The sequence below is a fragment of the Aspergillus pseudotamarii genome (assembly GCF_009193445.1).
Source record: "Aspergillus pseudotamarii strain CBS 117625 unplaced genomic scaffold BDV38scaffold_40, whole genome shotgun sequence".
Classification (NCBI taxonomy): Eukaryota; Fungi; Ascomycota; class Eurotiomycetes; order Eurotiales; family Aspergillaceae; genus Aspergillus; species Aspergillus pseudotamarii.
Window position 1 is genome coordinate 14,743 of NW_022475054.1, and position 18,258 is coordinate 33,000.

At 50.2% G+C, this 18,258-nt stretch overlaps 8 protein-coding genes across 8 annotated transcripts; 2 read left to right on the forward strand and 6 right to left on the reverse strand.

The window, feature by feature from the left end:
* Nucleotides 1–27: 27 nt before the first annotated feature.
* On the reverse strand, nucleotides 28–1,006 carry BDV38DRAFT_251238 (uncharacterized protein). Its single transcript, XM_032055031.1, has 2 exons — nucleotides 745–1,006; nucleotides 28–673 (listed from the first exon to the last, which is right to left on the reverse strand). The coding sequence occupies exons 1-2, from the start codon at nucleotides 745–747 to the stop codon at nucleotides 341–343; spliced, it is 336 nt and encodes a 111-aa protein (XP_031911763.1). The 5' UTR covers nucleotides 748–1,006; the 3' UTR covers nucleotides 28–340.
* On the forward strand, nucleotides 864–4,655 carry BDV38DRAFT_272545 (putative stress response protein Nst1; the record flags this gene model as incomplete). The annotated part of the gene is made up of 4 exons (XM_032057505.1): nucleotides 864–1,932; nucleotides 2,056–3,945; nucleotides 4,014–4,130; nucleotides 4,186–4,655. The coding sequence occupies 4 exons, from the start codon at nucleotides 864–866 to the stop codon at nucleotides 4,653–4,655; spliced, it is 3,546 nt and encodes a 1,181-aa protein (XP_031911764.1).
* A 307-nt stretch (nucleotides 4,656–4,962) lies between these two features.
* On the reverse strand, nucleotides 4,963–8,389 carry BDV38DRAFT_294447 (vacuolar protein sorting-associated protein 35; the record flags this gene model as incomplete). Its single annotated transcript, XM_032062503.1, has 5 exons — nucleotides 4,963–5,804; nucleotides 5,880–6,428; nucleotides 6,488–7,473; nucleotides 7,529–8,166; nucleotides 8,253–8,389. 5 exons carry the CDS (start codon nucleotides 8,387–8,389, stop codon nucleotides 5,487–5,489), a joined length of 2,628 nt encoding a protein of 875 aa, XP_031911765.1. The 3' UTR covers nucleotides 4,963–5,486.
* Nucleotides 8,390–8,778: 389 nt separating this feature from the next.
* BDV38DRAFT_251249 (uncharacterized protein) lies at nucleotides 8,779–10,293 on the reverse strand. Its single transcript, XM_032055032.1, has one exon. It carries the CDS (start codon nucleotides 9,994–9,996, stop codon nucleotides 9,190–9,192), a length of 807 nt encoding a protein of 268 aa, XP_031911766.1. The 5' UTR covers nucleotides 9,997–10,293; the 3' UTR covers nucleotides 8,779–9,189.
* Nucleotides 10,294–11,060: 767 nt separating this feature from the next.
* Nucleotides 11,061–13,898, reverse strand: BDV38DRAFT_130522 (transcription factor TFIIIC subunit TFC6). The gene is made up of 2 exons (XM_032051286.1): nucleotides 12,339–13,898; nucleotides 11,061–12,280 (listed from the first exon to the last, which is right to left on the reverse strand). The coding sequence occupies exons 1-2, from the start codon at nucleotides 13,732–13,734 to the stop codon at nucleotides 11,433–11,435; spliced, it is 2,244 nt and encodes a 747-aa protein (XP_031911767.1). The 5' UTR covers nucleotides 13,735–13,898; the 3' UTR covers nucleotides 11,061–11,432.
* Nucleotides 13,899–14,289: 391 nt separating this feature from the next.
* BDV38DRAFT_130565 (uncharacterized protein) lies at nucleotides 14,290–15,584 on the forward strand. Its single transcript, XM_032051288.1, has 2 exons — nucleotides 14,290–14,500; nucleotides 14,562–15,584. The coding sequence occupies exons 1-2, from the start codon at nucleotides 14,465–14,467 to the stop codon at nucleotides 15,462–15,464; spliced, it is 939 nt and encodes a 312-aa protein (XP_031911768.1). The 5' UTR covers nucleotides 14,290–14,464; the 3' UTR covers nucleotides 15,465–15,584.
* Nucleotides 15,585–15,704: 120 nt separating this feature from the next.
* Nucleotides 15,705–16,533, reverse strand: BDV38DRAFT_284586 (dolichyl-phosphate beta-D-mannosyltransferase; the record flags this gene model as incomplete). The annotated part of the gene is made up of 2 exons (XM_032060305.1): nucleotides 15,705–16,338; nucleotides 16,430–16,533. The coding sequence occupies 2 exons, from the start codon at nucleotides 16,531–16,533 to the stop codon at nucleotides 15,705–15,707; spliced, it is 738 nt and encodes a 245-aa protein (XP_031911769.1).
* A 464-nt stretch (nucleotides 16,534–16,997) lies between these two features.
* BDV38DRAFT_130558 (uncharacterized protein) lies at nucleotides 16,998–17,827 on the reverse strand. Its single transcript, XM_032051287.1, has 2 exons — nucleotides 17,468–17,827; nucleotides 16,998–17,404 (listed from the first exon to the last, which is right to left on the reverse strand). Exons 1-2 carry the CDS (start codon nucleotides 17,661–17,663, stop codon nucleotides 17,097–17,099), a joined length of 504 nt encoding a protein of 167 aa, XP_031911770.1. The 5' UTR covers nucleotides 17,664–17,827; the 3' UTR covers nucleotides 16,998–17,096.
* Between the last annotated feature and the right edge of the window lie 431 nt (nucleotides 17,828–18,258).

Consider the following 18,258-nt stretch of genomic DNA (forward strand, 5'->3'; position numbering starts at 1 on the left):
TATTAGCTAATGATTGTGAACCAATAGAAAAGAAAAGAAAAAAAAAAAAAAGGAACCGTATGGGTAGTACTAATAGTACTCAATAAGAATCCAAATGGGTGTTGATGACGCTGATGAGCGTGAAGATCACATGATGTGCAGCTATTTACCTACCGCCCGGCAGAATGACCACATGGGATCCTGATAATGGTCTGGCATGAGTGCCTGAGTTCTCAGGCCATCAATCTCGCTTGCGGCGGCTATCCTCTTGCGGCCAGCGGCACGGCAACCATCCAGAGCCCAAAGTCCGGCGTCAAGATCCACCGTCCAAATCTACGCCCATCATCTTCAACCAATTTCACTATCCCGCTTTGGTTGCGCTTGTTCGCCGACGACCAGCGTAGGACTTGTCCGTCCCCCTTCTTGATACCCTAAGTTTCTCCGGCCACATTGGCCTCCCCCCTCCGTTCGCCCTTGACGCCTGGGCCCCCTCGCTGTGCGGCTCGGGTCCTTTCCACCCCTCTCCGCCCTCATTCCCCGTTTTGTCGGCCTGGCGTCTGACCTTGACGAACCTTTGCTCTCCACCCGCCACTCGTTTACTTCCACCAGAATCACTCGGACTGGGAGTTTGATTGTCCCCTTTTGTTCCCCCGCCGGAAATAAGCAGATCGGACTCGTTAGAGAGAGATTGCTGGTGAGCTTTTGAGTGATCATTGACGATTATATAAGCCGTCCTTCCTCTGACCAGTTCGCGCAACGTTTTAGCATGGTGGCTGGGCTGGAAGAAAGCTAGAAGATCCTACGCCATCTGTCTAGACCTACAAAAGGAAACATATGATCCCATGGCTCCTCCGCGTCCCCCCCGATCTCCTCCTAGCTCCACAATGTCAGATCATATGTTGAGTGCACTTCCACGCCCCACCAATGGCGACACTCACATTCCGAATGAAAACCTTCCCCCATCGTTGATAGATACGAAGCCTATGACCGTGAACCGCAAGAAACAGAAACGCCGCCAGAAGCAGGCCGCTCGTTTGGCCGCAGAGCGCCAGGTAGAAAACGGAGTCGTACTCCCGGACGCCGCAGACCGAAACGGTCTCGGTCCCGCTGGGCCAGGAAGTCACATATCCGATGAACCGGAGATCGACCACATTGCGAATGGAGACGCATATCACGATGATGAACTAGACGCTTGCAGCGCGCATCAAGATTTCCAGCCGGACACGAATGGCACCGATGATCACAAATCGACGAGTCGAAAATCGAAAAAGAAGAAAGGAAAGAAAAACCGTGCCAACTCGCAAACTCTTGGTGATGAAAGCTCCACTCCACAATCCACCCCCTCCGTCTGCATGACGCACCCTCTTCCGCCGCCTCTCCCGCCGCATCTGGGCCCGCGCACGATGGTCAAACCGCCCAAAGATCGCAGCATATGGAATACCTCCACGCAAGAAGAACGCGAGAATATCAAAACATTCTGGCTCGAGTTAGGCGAGGAGGAACGAAGGCAGCTGGTCAAAGTGGAAAAGGATGCGGTATTAAGGAAGATGAAGGAGCAGCAGAAACACTCGTGCAGCTGCACCGTATGTGGAAGGAAGAGAACGGCGATCGAAGAAGAGCTTGAGGTGCTGTACGATGCCTACTATGAAGAGCTGGAACAATACGCCAACAATAATCAAGGATCTTTCGAGAAAGGCGCACCGATTGTCCCCCCACCCCGACTCTATCAACCACCGTTGCGATCGCCCGGACAACATACTCGGACACATGGTCAATATCACCCCTCACGAGGTCGCATTCACGAATTGCCTGAAGATGATGAAGATTTGGAAGAAGACTACGATGAGGATGATGAGGACGATGAACCGTACAGTGATGATGATTTCGAAGACGAAGAAACGCGTGCAGCTCGCGCAGATTTCTTTGCCTTTGGGAACAGTTTAACTGTCAAAGGTAAGACAAAATCGACGCCGATTCGTCTTTCTTTTCTTTTTTTTTTTTTTTTTTTTTTCTAGAGCATGCGGGCTGATTTCATTCACTTTTATGTTGACGTAGACGGGATTCTCACGGTTGCAGACGATCTCTTAAAAAATGATGGGAAGCACTTTATCGATATGATGGAGCAACTAGCCGAACGTCGAATGCAACGAGAGGAAGATACGCAGTACGGAATAGCCGCAGCACATCAGTCCCTCCATAGCGGTCATAATCATGGTCCTTATGACGACGAGGATTATGATGACGAAGAGGACGACGACTACGATAGTCAAGAGGAAGAAGACTATGAGGAGGACGAGATGGTCTGTCCTGGAGTCAACTATTTCCCCGACAACGTGTTGCAGTGCAGGCTGACACATTGTTCCCAGGATGCTATGACGGAGGAGCAACGGATGGAGGAAGGCCGGCGAATGTTCCAGATTTTTGCAGCTCGAATGTTCGAACAGCGCGTATTAACTGCCTACCGAGAGAAGGTTGCTGAGCAACGTCAGCAAAAGCTGATAGAAGAGCTCATGGAGGAGCAGACCCGCAACGAACAGCGAAATGCCAAGAAAGCCCGAGAAGCGGAGAAGAGGAAAGAGAAGAAACGTCTCCAGAAACAAGCCAAAGACGAGGAAAAGGCACGACGGGAAGCAGAGAAGGCCGCAGAGGAAGCCGCAGCCAAAGCTGAGCATGAGAAGAAGTTAGAGGAACAGAGAAAGAAGCGAGAAGAGCAACGGAAGAAGCGAGAAGCCGAGCGGAAGGCCCAGGAGGAGGAGCGTGCGCGAAAAGAAGCAGATAAACAACGGCGGCTGCGCGAAGAAAGAGAACGACAAGCGGATGCGGAACGAAAGCAACGGGAGCAGAAGGAGCAAGAGAAGAAACGGCGTGAAGAGGCCCGGAGAAAGGAGCGGGAGGAACGTGAGTCGAGAGAAAAGAAGGTGAAAGAGGAGCGTGAGCGCAAGGCTCGTGAGGAGCAAGCAAGGAAGGCCGGGCAAGAACCTCAAGAGCATAAGCGTTCATCGCAACAAGGTTCGGTACCTATATCATCGAATATGCACTATCCAGGTCTTCCCAGTCACCTCCAATCTCCGCACTATCAAGCTGCTACACCAGTTGTACCCAAGGCGCCTACTCCTATCAAGCCCCGTCAGCCATCCCAGCAAGACTCCCACACATCTTCTCCGCGGTCTCAACCGGCCAGCACCGAACCATCGCAAGTTTCTATCTCTCCACGGTCGATGGCGCCAACCCAGTCGTCCGGGGCCTCGAGTGTAACCTCCAAACAAGGTCACGCTCAGCAACCCATGCTTCATCATCCCCAACCCTCAACACCACTGTCGCCACTTGGATCGCTAGGGAGATCTTTTCCGCCCGGATTCTCGAATGGGCTACCGCCGAATCCCCCTGGTTTGGCTGGGATTGTCTCTCGACCGCCAATTGGTCATGAACTGCCTACGTATCCACCGCATTCTACGCCTCTCATGAGTCAACTGCGAGGTTTTACTGCACCTAATGGAATCCCTGTGCCTCCCCCAGGTATAAACGGAGCCCGTCCGATACCCCCTGGACGAGGGTTCCCGCTTGATCCAGGCCACGGTCTCCCATTCCATTCTCAACAGCCGATATCAGGGCCATTCTCTACCCAGCCAGGCGGCTTAGCACACGGACATACCCGACAACCCTCAGGCTCATTTGAAAGGTCTCCCCTGGATAGTCATGCCCAACCGTTCTCTATCTCCCGACCGAGCCTCATCAAGCGTCCGTCTAGTACTCAGCAGGAACAGGGTGAAACCAACCACACTATGCAGCGGCATATGGACAGTTTGAGTGCCCAGCTGGGTAGCAGTGCCCTTCTTGATGATACTGATATTCCTTTTACGTCGAACTTGTCACAGTCACTCCCTGGTGCAACAGTACCGGGGTCTCTACCAGGACCGACACGAGCCAGCTTTGCAGCACCCTCGTTGTTCCCAGATCCTCTTAGTGGTAAGTCTAACCGTCGAAGTATTAGCCCACCATGGACTCAATAGCAGAAAGCACTAACACTTCCACAGCACCGAAACACACCAATTTCCCTGTCAATCCTGGTGTAGGCGGCAGCACGTGGGGAGCACAACTCCCCTTTGGGGCTTCTGCTTTCCCCGGCGCCTCGACTTGGGGAACTGTTCACGGTCAGTAACAGAGGCCAGCGATCTTTTTATGTTTCACTGCTAACGGTAACCTCAGGGGGCGGTTGGTCGAACAACGCGTTTGGGTCCGGAGGTCATCATCGTGCGCACACGTCGCGACCTGTTGCTATCCGACTATTGGTGATCCAAGCCTGCAAGCAACTAACCACCATGAGTCCCTCCAAGGGCGCGGCTGGTTATCATGACGTGAACCATGTTCTTCGCCAGGTTGACCAGCTCCGGCCTCCAAACGAGCCCTCCATCTCGCTCAAAGAGATGCTCGACATCTGCGACACGGAAGGCAACACACAAAACGGCGGTGGCTCATTCTTAATCAAGAGCGATGAGACCGGCGAGTATGTCAAGTTCGAGTCAGATACCAACAGTGCAGCCTCAGGCCACAGAGGCAGCATTGTGCCCGGTGAAATCGGCAGTCCTGTTCCAAGCAGTAGCATACCGGCATTCGGCGGCATCGGCAGTACACCATCAGTGCTACGACAATTTTCTTCTCCTCCCACGGGGTTCTAGGCGTTACCGGGGCTTTATCACACAGCATTCAATTCTATCTACCACTGGAAATGGGGAATCTTTGTTTTTTTTTTTTGTTTTTTACTTTTTTACTACTTGCGGTTTGGGAATGATTGATCGCTGAAATGCCCCCCCCTCTGTCCAAGCGTCATCATGTCATGTGTTTCACGTCTTTATCATACGGTTTCCCACTTGATGGTTCTCGCTTTCTTTTTCTTCTCTTCTTCGTCCTATCATATCTTCTTGTGTGTTTTTTTTTAACCTGTTCGAGTTAATCCTCGCGCACAGGCATTATCATGTCTTGTATGGCTTATTGCAGAGATTCCCATGGAGCAAACGTCCCTCCGTGTCAAACAATTGCACGATCGATTTGATCTCACCATGCTTGTTCTCGTCATAATTACTAGTAGACTACTGATCCAGGCTACTGCTGTAAGGAGATATCTGCATCGAAAGGAGCTTTACCAAGTTACAAAGTAAACTACTGTGATCACGTGGAATATTAGCCCTTTCTCTCACTCATTGGTCGAATTTTTCTTGCTTAACTGGTCAAATTCTATATTGACAATAATAAAAAGTGAATATTGGGTATGATAGTCTGACGAAGGACAACAGATGATAATACACCTAAATGATCGTATCACAATAAGACGGGGTTGTGGATTAAAAGAGAGAAAGAAGGGAATCTTACAGGTTTTGCATGCTAGGAGAGACGAGAGAGACGAGACACGGACAACAGGCGGGACAGGTATTTCATCGGGGAAAGGAAACTCAAATGGAATAAAGATAGAGAAGAAACAAGTACACACGCATCATGTCATACAATCATTCTCACTGCTTAGCCTCCGTCACAACACCTTCATACTCTCTTGACCGAATGTAATCCAAGGTGCGCTGGAAGTGGCGTTTGGGACCCTCCAAGCTGGGGTTTGGCTCGTTTTCGTCCGTTTGCAGGTTAGAGTGGATGAGCTCGATAAGGCCGTTGAGATATTTGGTGGTTACGGTTTCGTTCTGTTGGTCGAAGTAGTAGACGTAGCGGTTTAGGATCTCGACGAAGAGTTCGACGGACACGGCGGTGTCCATGCAGGCGTCAGCAACGCGGAGAGCACGTTGGAGACATTCAAGAACGCGCTTACCGTCGCGGTAGAGCTGTTGACCAGTTAGCATTTTGTTGAATAAAAAATTGGGTTGTCCTTGAAATTGTTAATCGGGGCGAAAACATACGTTCTTAGGATCGTCATCGTTTCGCTGTGGGTTTTCGACAACCCACCAGAGGTGGCTGGCCAGGTACACCGCTCGGCATTGATCGGGTTTCTTAAGCAACTTGCTACCGTGCAGGGCGGCCTTAGTAATGAGCGTGTCGTAATTCTCCTTGGAGAATCCCCGGGACCCATGAAGAGCGCCAGCAATAATGCAGACCGCCTGGAACTGAGCACGGGAATCGCTAATGGAATCCTCATAGATGGTAAAGGCTTGCGCAAAGAACTCGTAACTAAATTCCTCGAACCCTGTCTGGTCGGCCACCTCACCGCACATTACGAATAGACGTAATGCCAGATCAGCACATCCGGGGTTCACACGTTGATAGAGGTTGTTGACACATTGGTGCATGAAGCGGTAGAGCGCCGACGACTGCGACTGCCAGTTGTCATCATAATGCTCGCGGGACTTCAGCTTACGCGCCAGCCGTATCGAAGCAGTGATGAGGGCTGGGGTCGTGTAGCGGATACGCTCGTTACCATCGGCGTAGGCTTTGCGAGTTGCTTGAAGTAGCTATCAACAAGTTAGCCATGGCAAAGGGAAAAAGTGCGATCTAGGTTCAGCCGTTTTACCTTCAACTGGGTATCATTTTCTGGAGCCTGGATCAAGTGGATTAACCGCCCAAGCCACCCTTGTTCCTCAATAGTCTCATCCGTCTCACCTCGGCGCTGGGCTTGTAAACCAAGTCCCATAGCTTGCTGGGTGCCTTCCTTGATCAAGACCCTCAACGCTTGTAATACACGGTCCAAGTTCTCCGTAGTGGCGATAAGCGTCCGATTCTTCAGAAGGCTACGGGCGATCTCACCCGCCACAGACCGCCGCGTAGTATAGGACTGCGCTGTCAAGAGAGGAAGATAGTGGGGCAGAGCCAATGCAGTGAAGATCGAGACGTATGAGCGCAGAGGAGCAAGGAGAAGATGTAAAAGGTTCTGCTGTGTTGGAGCAGAGTGCAAATCTGCGTGGTCAGCATACTCCGCAGTCTCGCGAGTAGCGAAATCGAGAATCTGGTCGACGTATTCTAGTTGGTTGGGGTACGTGTTCAGCGCAAGATTAACGAGCGAAACCAGCAGCGCCATAGTATCTTGGATGGGGAGACCACGCGATTTGATAAGGTTGACCACCTGCCCGTAGAATACATCGTAAAGCTTGACGTCTGTCGGAGTTCCAGCCTTTTCATCTTTGTCGCCGTTTGTGCTAGCGCTGGGTTCTACCTCTGCTTCTTTTGCAGTTGCGTCATCTGACTCCTTTGAGGTCTGCTCAACACCGTTCTCCTGAGCAGCGTTTGCATCGACATCGGCATCGGCGGGTGCTTCCTTCTTGGACTCCTCTGCGACTTTGAGGTTTTCGAGGAGTTTAATCACCGCTTCTTCTTCACTTTGCTTTCTAGATTCTGGATCAGCCGACAATTCGGTCTCGCGTGCCGCATAGGAAGACAGGCGGTCCATAAGACCAATCACGATCTTCTTCAGGTCCACATGTGGGTTAAGTCGGGCAATTGCCGAGAGCAGCAGGTCGAGTGTATGAAGATGGAACTCATCCGGGAAGACCTTTGTGATCACTACAGTATTGACTTAGTAATCCGGCCCATCATGTAATGGTGAGTATCCCCTTACCTTCCAGTAAATATTCTTGCGCCAACACATCCCGGCATTGGACAACTTGCTCGAGCAAAGCCTGCAGGATACCAGACTTGTAACCCTCCAGATCAACCAACTGGCTAAGTCGGACAACGTTGCTTCCAACCAGAAGCTCCAACTCCCTACGCTCCTGCATTCTCTTTTCCCGTTCTCGAGAGGGGCCCTGATGCTGAAGTCGCACCCACAGCTTGTTCATCTCCACGAAGTTGGTCAGGACGAAATTGATCGAGTCTTGCATGTTACCCTCGGGACCGTCCCCAGATCCGGTGGGGAGATAATCCCTCGCCTGTCCGGAGAGATAGTATCTCAAGAAAAGTCCTCGGATAGGATGCTGTACACCTCGGCTCATCTCCATCATGTCCTTCATAATCTCTTTGATCGGGGCATCCTCCACAGACATGTATACAGTGCCGACAGTGATCATCAGATATAGTCGTGGGATGATGTTGCCGGCATACTGGACCAGTTCATACAGGTCGGCCAAGTGGTTGACGGGATGGTTCTCTTTCAGGTAAACGGAGAGATGTCGCAGCGCATCGAACACAGCCATGTATAGTTCGTAGTATTGCTTCGGGCCTAAGCTGGGCGTCCGTAGTTCGGAGACTAAGGTCGACCTGGACCAATTGACACAACATGTTAGACTCTACACCAATTGGTTCCACTGCTGCCTTGGGGGGGTGGACCGGGAGGTTGAGCTCACCCGCATTTGAGCGCATCCATTAATTTTCCCGGGGTCTCTAGGCATTTTCGCATCATTTGTGACTGTTGCCGCACCACTCCCAACGCCTCCTCGAGGAGACGGCTTTGGTCTTCGGAGGGGGTTATCGGGGTGGCCATTGTGACGGATATGGTGGGAGAGTAGAGGGGAGAGTCGGGGGGCTGAGTATCGGGGGTCAACACCCTGTCAAAATAGCAGGCGGAGGTAGAAGTGCTTCAATGGCAAGGGGAGCCGATGGTAAGAGCACTCAAAGGAAGAGAGATCAGGAATCTCCTGGTCCATAGACAGGAGGGAGGGAGGGAGGGAGGAAAGATTAATTAACAACAGCAGAAGAAGAGGCGCAGTGGGTTGACATGCGATCACATTCGATGGGGTCGCTGCTTGTCGTCTTATGTAAGGAAGCTAATGTACCAACTGACGTAAGGTACCGTACTGTGTACGGAGTACCTGTACCGCGGACGCCCGTTCGGGCTTAGCGTGGTCAAGTATTCGTACAGCCTTGATCAAGTAAATGAATAGTATATGCATTGGATTTTTCCACATTCTATATACTCCTTGAGAAGTTCAAGCCATCTAATCTATATAAAGAGCCAATCTGGCAACCGGGGTAAAAAAAAGAGTAAACCCTACCGAAAAAAAAAAACACGCCAAAGGAAAGACAGACAAAACGCCATATGCATATGTATAATGTACCATCATCACATCGAATATCATGTTCAATCATCATAACGAAACCAGAGAATGAGAAGGAAAGCGTGCCAGTGATCATCCGTCATGTTCATCAGTCTTTTCATATCGTACCTGTCATATCATTGTTCATTTCGCTTATCTTATAAGCGATAAAGTGGCCAATCATTTTGGCCAAGAGACGCAATCTGTCCGCACATATCCAGGCATGTTTCGCATATTTGCATCAATTTTAAGCCTCAAGCGATGTACCATTCGAGCTCCTCTTCACCACAGCATTGCTGTCATGAACGCGGGTGGAGTTTAGGGCATCTCGAAGGTAAAGAACAGCACGGTCACTGATATTCAAGCTGCGAGCCTTGACGTGGGAGTTGGTACTGTTGCTGCGAGCGGCGACAGAAGATGCAATGTTATTAGTGCGGGCCGTCAGGCGAGAGTTGACAATGTTGCTGCGAGCGCCCAGGCCAGAAGCAGTACCGTTCCCCCGAGCGGCAATCTTGGACTCTGTGCTGTTTCCACGGGCAGTGAGGATGGCAGTACCGTTGCTCCGAGCAATGAGCGTAGATTCGGTACTGTTACTGCGAGAAACCAAGGAGGCAGTGTTGTTGCTTCGAGCATCAAGGTGAGACACAGTGCCATTGTGACGAGCAGCAAGATCATGAACCTCAGTGCTGTTGGCAGAGGAAGACCTCCGGAATCTCCGAGCAGTGGCGTTCAGTCCTCGGGCCACGATCGGGGACCCTCCGCTGGGAATGCCAGTTGACAATGGCCCAGTGCTCCAAGACGACGGAGTAGGAGTACTGGAAGGGGATGACGATGGGGTGTGTGTGATAGTGATTGTCACCGGGGCCTGTGGAGGAGAGGCAACAGTAACGGTTTCGACGACCGGTGTCGTTTCGGCGCTAGGTAGACCGCCAACATTCACAACGGAATATTGCACATCTCTGCGCGCGAAGGTATCATTTGCTCTAGGACGGAGGAGAGGAACTGCATGAGCACCAAGGGAGGAGAGGACTAAGAGCAATGCTGAAGTATGCATATTGAAGGGATTTGGAAAGTGACAAGAGTTGTACAGTGAAACGAAGAAGACAAGATTCGATTATAAGCTCTCTAGGGAATGTAAAATGAAAATAGTACAGAGGACAGTACCCCAGTTAAACCAGACAAGATGAGTATATCAAGGCCGAGCAGAGGAGGGACGGGCCCCAATTTATGATCAGCAACTATATAGTAAAACCGGTAGTCTAGAAGAGACTAAAAGCACTCAATCTATTTAGTCAATATCAAGTTTTCATCATCGGACGGCAGAGGGACCCATCCGATGGGGTAATATGCAGGCTGGCGCATCCACGATGGCCTGGGCGACAGCCGTCAAAGGAGGCTGGGAGACCCTCGTCCACCCACGGGGGACCGCCAGCCACGTTAATTTTAGAGACGATCGACGTCCACGCAATCACTATCATGCTATTCATGTGTGTCTGATGTTTATTTTTCAGCAGAAGCCTGGTGTGGCTCTGCAGTCCTTCGAGTTTAGGCAGAAAGAATTCACATGGTCGTACGTACCGTACGGAGTACATACTTCGGAGTACAACAAATCGTTGTGTCGAGATAAAATAAGAAACATTTTCCCATGATTTAGCGCCAAGACTTTTTTAGCAGCGGAATCTGTGGCTGGAGCACGCCCCACTTGCCGCCTGTGGCGTCAAGCAACGGGCAACGGCAGAAAGTTAATCTTTTGTTACTGTACATTCATTAATCATCATGCATTTATGCGTGATGGAAATATTCGGGAATAGATAGATGATCAGATCGATGCATCACGCTCAACACGCAATAGCCAAGACACACTGTACATGGTCGTGGTGGGAGCAACGTCAAGGCCAACGTCAGCATGTCTTCATATTCCTCCGACAATGCTCAAGTTTAGTATCCGATCGTTAGAAGACCCGAAGGGTTTGCACATCGCTAACTGTACCGGCTGTACGGGAGTACACATGATCTTTGAAATTTGTGGGATCACTGAGGCGCTATCGGCTCCCTTACCGTTCTCGGGGGGTCTACTATGTAATTAGAATGTCGGAATTTAGGTATACGTAAGTTACCATCAATGTTCGGGTTTAACCGTATGCAACTTTCATGTCACTTGGACCCTGAAAGGGTCTTTTCGGAATGAACCCTAAGGTTGTGACAGGTTCTATCCAGCTCGGGCTCTCTGATCTACCACTTCACTAGAGATCCGCACGATCTATTTGAGTCCTGCAACTCTATTTACACACTCTGTCTAATTATAGCTCTGAAAACATCGACTGACTTTCTCAAGTCATCAATTATGCAGGGAAAATATGCACGATACACAGAACTCCACGGACCATGCAGGACATTCGTAATAAGACTGGCGGTCATGAACCTCGTTCAATATAACAACAGTCATCCTCGGAGTAAGATTGAGAGGACATCAACTATGTGAAAGGGTGGTTACGTAGCCAGATCCTCCACTCGAATCAGTCCGCAGCCCATACCAGCACTGGCCCACCCCGCGCATGCCTGATTTGGATTCCAAGAGAGTGCGGTGACATGCGTTCCCTCTTCGTAGATTGTGATCATCATCACCCCGTTCACCATCTTGCGATCCCCCATCATGTTCCGTAGTAGGCTTATGCTCTCAGCGCGGTAGCCATCGAGAAATCTACTGATACCTGGATCGTTTGCGTCGTCACCACGCGCCCACTCATGGGTAAACCAGGTCTGTTGCCATTGCTTCTCTTTGACGTGCAACAATCGCCGTAAGGGATTCGTCGCGACTACCGCACCGCTAGTGCACCCGTACATGACGCTGGGATGCCAGACGCTGCATGGGGCCAGCGAAGAAACTGTGCTAGGGAACCTGGCTACGGCCGTCGTAGTATAAAAACGTCGCACAGCCAAAAGTCTGGCGAAGTCGTTCTCGTCGCTGGAGAGAAAAGAGTGTAATAAAGGAGAGTACGTCAAGTACGGCGATCCCACTCGCATGCGGTTAGAGTCCACCATGTCCGATTGGGGATCTAAAACTGACCATAGCCGTGTCTCTCCGTCCATAGACGTAGTCGTTATTAGATGGGCATTTGTTGGATAAGCCGACGCTAGATTAAGAATGTACGTAGAATGGATTGGTTGGTAAAAATAAGGGAAAGGGTTTGTTGGAGCATTCGGCGAAGGCACAATGCTCCAGATAGCGACGAACCCGTTGGCACAGCCAACAGCAATATCACTTGGAGATAGCCATGTTAAACATGTACACAGAGTCGATGGCGGCTTAGCTTCGAAGACTGGAGACTGCACTGCGTCTATCGGACAACATTAGTACGAGGTAAGAATCCTGCCATTACTCGCACGGAAACTTACAGTATTCGGCCTTGTTCGGGTCGCGGCTAAGCTTTATATCAAGGACTCTCACATATCCATCTCCCCATATACTAGCAAGAAGCCCGACAGATTTCAAAGCGTCATCATCGTCCTCTTCCCGAGGATCTCGACGTATTGGGCACCAGGCCATTCGTCTTAGATCGCCCCAATTAGTGCATAGAGCCAGTCGTAGTATTGGTTTGAAGTTCATATCAATGTGTTTTGTAAGAGACTCCTCCCTCTCAGCCTTGAACATCCAAAGCTGCAAGGCACATGGGTACGGAGGGGATGGCCTAAATGCTCGAGCACCACGGTCCTTGAACGGGTCCGGATACTTTTCTTTCTCTCCCTTTGATATCGGCGTAGACACGGCCAGATACTGTGTGAGACTGGGTTGGTTTGGAGCCCAAGCCATGCACTGAACCTTCTGCCCTAGATTGATAATCCATCCTTCGCGATTCTTTCGAACTCGACTGGTAGAATCTTCCTGTGCAGAAGCCTTACCTTTGGACTTGCTACCAGTGCCCGGCTTTGCTTTCTCTCGAGTCTTAGCCTCTCCAAAGGCTTCTCCAAAATTGAAAGACTCATGATGTCCCACCGTGAACATCTTCTGATCATCGACGGGCCCAATAAGCACGGTATGCTTCTTCTCCTTAGCCTGCGGAATGAACTTTTGATATACTTCTTTCTCAGTAATAGTCTTCAGACACTGGCGCTTCTTAAACCTCCCTCCCACATCACCATCATAATACCAATCCCACCCGCGCGTCCTTTCCCTCTTCATATCCTCCGGCTCAACACCAAAAGTCGGCCCAAACCCACAATCCGGCACAATCGGCGCCTCATTTAGGGAAGCACGAGTCGGAAACCCAGAGTCAACACCCTTATACCACCGCTGCCGCGCATAAACAATAGCCAACAGATCCTTCTCATCAGTGCCAAACGTAATCCTCATATGGAGCATCTTCCCCATATGCTCCATCGAGCTATGAGTTCCACGCGAATGCGTCTCATCCTGTGACAGCATAGCAAGGTCACCCCCGAGCCGTTTTCTCTGGAGTTTCGGCCGAGAGGCAATGACCTTTTGCGCACCGCGCCCGCGGTCAGAGGCATACTCTTCCTCCTCGTCATCATCATTTTCGGCGTCTTCGCCGTCATTTTCGCCAGCTACGTCCTCTTCAGACCCCTGGTCGTCATCTTCTTCCTCTTCTTCTGGCTCCTCATTGGCCTGGAATTCCTCGTCGGATGACTCGTTGTCGCTGACTTGTTCTTTTCTTCCCTTAGGCCCCTTGGACCCGTTGTCTGACTCGTCGCTTACCCCGGCAGCCTCGAAGGGATCATTCGTGTACTTTGTCCTACCGCCTGTGAGGCGGGTGGATCTGCGTGCACGAGGCATTTGATCCTGAATTCACCTCGCGAGAATGAACTTGAGGGATAAAAATAAATAATGGGATATTAAATAACCTTGCTCTCAGATATTCAGAGTAAGAGTCATGGCCGGATAGAACAAACAACCACAACCAAGTTCACAGTCCGGCTAACTCAAACTGCCAATATTCTCAGACGTCTTCCATGAACAGGGTCCACATTCATTCAATTGTAAGAGACTAGAAAGAACTATCCGTTCATACTCCGTTGAAGTTTGCGGGAGTTCTTGGCAGATATGGAAAGTTGTAATTTTACCTTCTTTTCACTTCCGTTACGTATTTGGAACGAGGGGAAAATTACCGTTCCACTTTTTGGTCAACTTTGTATCAAGTTCGCGGGGCTTTTAGGTAATTGTTAATTATTGATAACGTTCGTGTCTGCGACATGGAGAGGGATGTGTACGTGTTTGGTTGGGCGTGTGAGAGTTATATGAACCTGGAGAGATTGGAAAACACTCCTGGTGCGAAATATCAGAGGGATGGGATCAGCTTTGGACCCCACCTCCTCAGTGGGCCACTATCAGTTTGGATCGATGCCCGTCAAACGTCATTTCATGGAACTATAATCTCACAGCATATCTTTTGGGCTAAGGTGTTATAAATTGGACCGGTTAGCTTGTTTAGATTATATCGTTCTCTTGCTCGCCCATCCTTCCCAAGCCCACCGAAGAGAGACTATAAACCCGTCATAAATAGACCATGCCTCAATCCCACTCCGGTATTCTCCACGAATATGTACACAAACCCATCCAGTATTCAATCGAGACGAAGCCGAACACACTAACAAAGGACCCAGGCCCCAAGACTAACGGCCTTCGAATTTAACCCAGGCCCCAAAAAGCAACACAGCCTCCTCTTCGTCGGCGGCCTCACCGACGGCCTCCTAACAGTCCCCTATGTATCCGCACTCGCTAAAGCCTTCGAATCCACCGAATGGACTGTCTTCAACGTCCTTCTCTCCTCCTCTTACCTCGGCTGGGGCGTCGAAAGTCTCGATAAAGACGTCACCGAGATCGCGCAGTGCGTGAACTTCGTTCGGGGTCTGAAGCCCCAGGGCAAGATCGTTCTCATGGGCCATTCAACCGGTAGTCAGGACGTCCTGCATTATCTGCACTCGCCAAATCCGCTCCCTGGACAGGAGAGTGCTCGGCCTGTGTTGGACGGGGCTATCATGCAGGCTCCCGTGTCGGATCGGGAGCATATCTTGCATTTGGCGCACTCGGATCACGAAGTACGCGGAGCGTATGAGCAGTTGGTGAATTTTGCGAGGTTGCAGGCGCCACAGTCGCTGTTGCCGCTGAATCTTACTGCAGTAGTCGGATGGCCGGATAATACCGGGATTAGCTGCCGGAGATTTCTGAGTCTCGCGAGTCCAGAGAGTCCAGAGAAGCCGGCAGAGGACGATTTGTTTAGTTCCGACCTGAAGGATCAGAGGTTGAAGGAGACGTTTGGGGCTGTTGCGGAGAGGGGATTAGTGAAGGGGAAACTAGCGGCGTTATATTCTGGAAATGATGAGTATGCTCTGCCGTCGGTGAATAAAGAGGCACTTTTGCGGAGGTGGAAGGAGGCGACGAATGCTGGTGGGGTAGAGAAATGGAGTGAATACAGCGGTGTCATTCCGGGGGCTGCGCACAATGTGAAGGATGAAGGTCAGGATTGGCTGGTTGAGCGCGTCCTTCAGTATCTTAACACAGTGTAGCTGCAGAGTCTATGATCAGGGCAACATGAATGATCAAGCCAGGCATGAGAAGATGGAATCAAGCATTTTGGACATTTAGTGTACATGAAAGAAAAGTCTTAGGACGGCCAACACATCAACAAGAAAGATTAAGAAAGCTTTGCCGCAAGAGAGAAGAAAACGGAGGGTATACTAGTATATCGAAGACCACCGAACGGCCCCTGAACAAAGACCCCAAACAATAGAGGTCAAAGAAACCATTCAGACCTTCAACCACAAGGTAAACACGCCCTTCAGGTACTCCACAATCTCAGAACCGCCCAGCTTGCTCTCTCCGTACAACCGATCAACGAAGGTGATCGGGCACTCCTGAACCTTGAAGCCCATGGCCTTGGCCCGCACCATCATCTCCATTTGGAAACTGTACCCCTTGCTCTGGGTGCTATGGATGACCTTCTCCAACACACTCTTCTTGTACAACCGGAAGCTGCCCGTCAAGTCGCTCACACCGGGCATGAGCATGACATCGGCGATGAGGTTGGCCGTTCGCGACGTAAACTTCCGGAATAGATCCCAGCCGTACACACCGCCCTTGACGTTGTCGCGACTGGCGTACCGCGTGCCCGTGACAATATCGGCGTCCGTTTCCTTCTGGATGCGAATCATCTCCGGGATAAATTTGGGGTGGTGGCTGAAGTCGGCGTCCATAATGATAACATAGTTGCCTGTGGCGTATTGAAGACCGTGAACGTAGGCCGTTCCAAGACCGAGTTTGCCCTCACGCGGCTTCAGGTTGATATGTTCGGGGCCCCAGAGCTTCTGGAGCTGTTTGGCGACTTCAAGGGTGCCGTCGGGGGAGCCATCGTCGACGATGACAACTTCCCAGTCCAGGTTGCTATCGGTTGATAGTGGTTAGCCGTATCCGGGCGCAGATAGTGGGCCATTGGAGAGGGATTCTTCGAAAAACAGAGGATGCTAAAGCTCACTTTTCACGGAAGGTGCGCTCCAACAACCAGCAGATAATAGGGAGGTTCTTCCGCTCATTGTAGGTTGGGAGAATGACAGAATACTTATTCTTTGCGGCGCCCATCTTGACTGTTGCGAGGGGAGAGATTCAAAGGAGAACGCGGGAAAGATAGGTTGCGACAAAGAAGTCCGTCCGCAGTTGACTATTCGGTGTCAAAGAGTAGTAAAGCTGCGTGGGTGCAGTGAGTGATGCTCCTGAGCGATAGGTTTGCTTGGCGGCGACCGCGGGAGATCCGCGTTCAGGAACCCGTGGCCTTTCCCCAGCCTCGTGGCATTTCCATAACGACTCCGTGGCAATACAACTGCGACCTAAATGAATGTAACCACTCCTCAGAGCATCATTTCCCCAGTGGTCAAGTTCAGGAAGAGATAATTATACAATCTATAAGCAACAAGAGTGTTCTACGATACAGAAGTACGAAAGTCTAATTGTAAGTCTGTAGCACCTGAAAATATATCTAATTAGAAACCTAATGTATTATAATAGTCCGCCAACTAACATTTTCAAATAGTTTCATTTGCTGAACCTCGCTCCGTTAATCAATCATATAGTAACTTTCCCAATTCCATCCAACCACAAGGGATATCGCCACAAACCACACCACTCGTCCAAGCTTGTAGCCTTTCTCAAAACCCCTTCGGTGGCTTCCCTTCATTCCCTAGCTGGTTGTAAGCTCGATCATACCGGTGCTCCATCTCTTCGTTATGTTTCTTTACATCTTTAGGAACATCTGACCGCACGTTGCCTTCAGAGTCAACATTGGGGGAATGGCGTCCGTCAGTAATCGTTGGTTTTGCGTCGTTGGAGGATGACGTCGGAATGGGTCTACCTTCTGAATCTTCCTTATCTCGATCTTCTTGGGTTGTCGAAGTAGATCGAGACTGAGAGCGTGAAGATGCTGTTGAGCCCTTGCTGACATCTGGGGCAGATGGCCCTAAACAGGTGTGGTCAGATTTCGACCTGCCATTGAAGTAGCTCTATGTCACCGATCACGTACCTGGATGTTCAATGTCCCGAGTTGGGGTATTCCGAGGATTGTTCGGCTGTTGAGCTTCAGTCTCCCCTTCCCCGCCATAGGAACTCTGAGCGTAAGTCCGCCATGACAGAGGAGTGACCTTCCTGGAACGGTAAAGTGAAGGAATCGACGAATTGGCCACCCTCAATATAGAGCCACTGCGCAAGATTGGATTCATGTTGTATAGGAATCTGGTTAATCAATGTGGATGGGCTAAGCGTGAGGAGATGTTGTTGGCAAGATTTATGTCAACTTTGAAAATATTAAGTAGCGAGAACGTAAATTGGAATTTGTGCTACCTGCATTTAACTAATTCTCCTTAGTGGCACTCGTTGGACATTGATTTACGTTTTGATCATCGGTAATGTAACCGGTGACGTCTTCACACGGTCATACCCTGCAGGCCCGAAATTATTGGGTGTCAACAATATTTCCCCAGTTCTTTAGATTACTAAGTTGAACCAAGGACAAAGGGATTCAGAAAACGAAGACCAGTAAGGTTTGTGATCATTTGCTGATCAAGAAATTATATTCGCCTATGCTGTCATGAAACCCGAACGGATTCGACGATAGAACCGTCAAGCTATACTGCCATAAATAGAAACCATGACCACCGGCATGGATGGTTAACCTGAGATACGAGCAGTTAAATATAGAAAGTACTCCAAACACAAAAACACCCAAAAGTTTGTGGGCCCAAGGAAAAAACGATGGACTGAGTTTGGCCACCCTGCACCGATCCAAAAACGCCATAAAGCTGCGCCGAAAAAAAA

What these genes read in the sequence shown, in the direction of transcription:
- BDV38DRAFT_130522 (XM_032051286.1), bottom strand. Translation starts at nt 13,734, where the DNA reads ATGCCTCGTGCACGCAGATCCACCCGCCTCACAGGCGGTAGGACAAAG. An exon ending in CCCGAACAAGGCCGAATACT is followed by an intron (nt 12,281 to 12,338) that starts GTAAGTTTCCGT and finishes GTTGTCCGATAG; the next exon opens with ACGCAGTGCAGTCTCCAGTC.
- BDV38DRAFT_251249 (XM_032055032.1), bottom strand. Translation starts at nt 9,996, where the DNA reads ATGCATACTTCAGCATTGCTCTTAGTCCTCTCCTCCCTTGGTGCTCAT.
- BDV38DRAFT_130558 (XM_032051287.1), bottom strand. Translation starts at nt 17,663, where the DNA reads ATGAATCCAATCTTGCGCAGTGGCTCTATATTGAGGGTGGCCAATTCG. An exon ending in TCGGGACATTGAACATCCAG is followed by an intron (nt 17,405 to 17,467) that starts GTACGTGATCGG and finishes ACACCTGTTTAG; the next exon opens with GGCCATCTGCCCCAGATGTC.
- BDV38DRAFT_130565 (XM_032051288.1), top strand. Translation starts at nt 14,465, where the DNA reads ATGCCTCAATCCCACTCCGGTATTCTCCACGAATAT. An exon ending in CCGGTATTCTCCACGAATAT is followed by an intron (nt 14,501 to 14,561) that starts GTACACAAACCC and finishes CAAAGGACCCAG; the next exon opens with GCCCCAAGACTAACGGCCTT.